This window comes from Mus pahari, chromosome 9 (assembly GCF_900095145.1).
Source record: "Mus pahari chromosome 9, PAHARI_EIJ_v1.1, whole genome shotgun sequence".
Classification (NCBI taxonomy): Eukaryota; Metazoa; Chordata; class Mammalia; order Rodentia; family Muridae; genus Mus; species Mus pahari.
Genome location: NC_034598.1, coordinates 43,441,503 through 43,444,312, shown reverse-complemented (window position 1 = coordinate 43,444,312; position 2,810 = coordinate 43,441,503). Strand labels below are relative to the sequence as shown.

Genomic DNA, 2,810 nt, shown 5'->3' with positions numbered 1-2,810 from the left:
GAGAGAGAGAGAGAGAGAGAGAGAGAGAGAGAGAGAGACAGACAGACAGACAGACAGACAGACAGACAGACAGACAGACAGAGTGAGAGACAGAGAAAGAGACAGAGAGACAGAGAGAGAACTGTGTGTATGTGTAGTGGAGGACTTAGGATATCCCCCCTGTTATGTGTTCTGTCATTAAACTTCTAGCTGTGTAGCCCACCCAGAAGTCCTAGCAATATACCTTCCCTTTTTCATATAGCACTGGGCTTACAGGCAAGAGCCTGACTACTTTTCAAAAGTATTTGCTGTGGTACCTGAACCCAGGTCTCCAGGTTAGTACAACAGTAGTTCTTATCAAATAAGCTGTATCCCAAGGCCTATAATGAGTGCCTTTGTTTGACTATGTGTTCCAACCACATTGGGCTGAATCCATGAAGTGAGGGCTCAAAGCACAGGACCAAGGAACCAAAGACTATGAGCCCAAATAAACCTTTGCTCTTTATAAGTTGACTATCTCAAACATTTGTTTTATTTAAAGAAAGTTTATGAACACACCATTGGCACCATCTGATGTAATGCATACTTTAAAATTTTTGCTTGTACTTTATCTCATTCTTTTTATTGTAAGAATTTTGTGTGTCTTCATATGTCATCATTATCTAGATAGTATCTGGGCATTTTCCACATTCAGGGTTTTATTTATTCCTTGAGTGCCTCAAAGTGTTTCTAATTCAAGTTTTAATTTTGGATTGTTTTATTTTATTAAAATATAATTACATCTTTCCTGTCAACACCAATCTTTTCTCCAACTCCACCCATGTACCCACTACACTCCCACTCAAATTAATGGCTTTTTTCTTGTGTGTGTGTGTGTGTGTGTGTGTGTGTGTGTGCACGCGTGCGCGCGTGCAAGCACACGTGCTTGCACAGCCTGTTGAGCTTGTAAATTACTGCTTCTATGTATATGATTTTAGGACTGAGCATTTGGAATTGGATAACCAGGTATTTGCTTACCTGTCATACTTACAAAATGTAGACATTCTCTAGTCCTTTGAATTTTACAATCTTTCTTCCCTGTCCCCTAAGATGTTCCCTTAGAGATAGATGTTTCCCTTGGTTGAACAGCAGATAGTTCTTTTCTGCACTTTTCCAAGTTGTAGCTTTCTGGAACAGTCCCTCTATCTACTTCAAAAATAAGCTTCTTTAATAAAGAGTGCCAGCTACACATATCGTGTCTCTGTTTCAGATGTGTTTTGAAGAGTCCATGATGGAGAGAAGTCTATGATGAAGAGAGTCACAAACAGAGGGAGAGGACCAGGAGAACATCACAGTCCTAAAGTTCAGTGAATACATTGACTCTGAGCAGGGACTGAGTGTGACACAGGCATTACTAATCAAAGATAGTATTTCCTCAGAGTATTCATATAAAATAGAGAAATAAATATGTCTGAGCTTGTAGGGTCACTTAATAGAGTTTTTGATTAAGTTGCCTGGACAAAAACCTGTTGGATGGAGAATTCATGAGTTCTAGAGAAGAGCCTACTGCTATTATTTTGTTAAGAGAACATCAATTTTTTGTTTGAATATTTATTTGTACATCCATAAATCAGTGAAGTTGTTTGTTTCTATCGGAGAAGCTTCCTTTCCAGTGGACAGGAGATAATATACAATTACAAGTGGTCAAAGTGTAAAGAGTAAGTATCTATAGAGTACTTAGCCTTAAATGAGATCGTATAGCACACACCTCTAGGCTCAGGGAACACCCCGGAGGAGAAAGCAGGGAAGAATCCTGTGAAATAGTGGCTTCTGAATATGATAAATCCAGTAAACTAAGGAACTCACAGGAGCTATAGTGGCCTTCACATAACCTGTAAAAGATCAAATCAGCCACATTCCTGCATGAGGAGGGAAGGGATAGTAAGGCTTCATCTCTAGATGAGGAGTCATTTTCAGTTGGTGGTTGCTGAGGACAGTAATTTTCAGGGGTGTGGTTCCTGGTAGATTAGCCATGCTCCAGCTTCAGTGGATAGCCTCACATCCAAGCATATATGGGTAGCAGTTAAAGGATACAGGAGTTTCTGAAAGGAGGAAGGAAGGAGGGAGAAAGAATTGGTGTCATCTTGTTGATGGGTGACTGAGGTTTCAAATCTCTCTCTCTCTCTCTCTCTCTCTCTCTCTCTCTCTCTCATTTCTTTGATTTTGGTAGGCATATAAAACACATGGAAACAGGAAATGACACTCAGCTTTCAGAATTCTTTCTTCTGGGATTTTCAGAGAATCAACCTCAAATTCAGCCTCTCATATTTGGACTGTTCCTCTTCATGTATANATTGACTGTCACTGGAAACCTACTCATCATCATGGCCATCATTGTTGACTCCCACCTGCACACACCCATGTACCTCTTCCTCTCTAATCTGTCCTTTGTGGACATCTGCTTCACTTCCACCACTGTTCCACAGATGCTGGTAAACATTCACACACAGAGCAAGGTCATCACCTATGCAGGCTGCATCACCCAGATGTACTTCGTAGTGCTTTTTTCAGGGTTAGACATATTTCTGCTGACTGTAATGGCCTATGACCGCTATGTGGCCATCTGTCACCCCCTGCATTACATGATCATCATGAACACAAGACGCTGTGGNTTGCTGATTCTGGCATGCTGGATTATGGGTGTTATAAATTCCTTGTTACACAGCTTTTTGGTGTTACGGCTGTCATTCTGCACAAACTTGGAAATCCCTCATTTTTTCTGTGAACTTAATCAAGTTGTACACCAGGCCTGTTCTGACACCTTTCTTAATGATATGGTAATTTACATTACA

General features: G+C 40.5%; 2 protein-coding genes across 2 annotated transcripts in view; one reads left to right on the top strand and one right to left on the bottom strand.

Annotated features, from left to right (window-relative positions):
* Positions 1-1,994: 1,994 nt before the first annotated feature.
* Positions 1,995-2,810, bottom strand: part of Slc1a6 (solute carrier family 1 member 6) — a 35,470-nt gene continuing 34,654 nt past the window's right edge. The window contains exon 11 of the mRNA XM_029542292.1: positions 1,995-2,060. Coding sequence (XP_029398152.1) covers positions 2,002-2,060 — 59 coding nt within the window. The 3' untranslated portion in view covers positions 1,995-2,001. The remainder of the gene's footprint in view (positions 2,061-2,810) is intronic.
* The window catches only part of LOC110326076 (olfactory receptor 7A17-like), a 2,063-nt gene continuing 1,454 nt past the window's right edge, over positions 2,202-2,810 (top strand). Inside the window, exon 1 of the mRNA XM_021204248.1 lies at positions 2,202-2,804. Within this exon, the coding sequence (XP_021059907.1) occupies positions 2,202-2,804 (603 nt within the window). The remainder of the gene's footprint in view (positions 2,805-2,810) is intronic.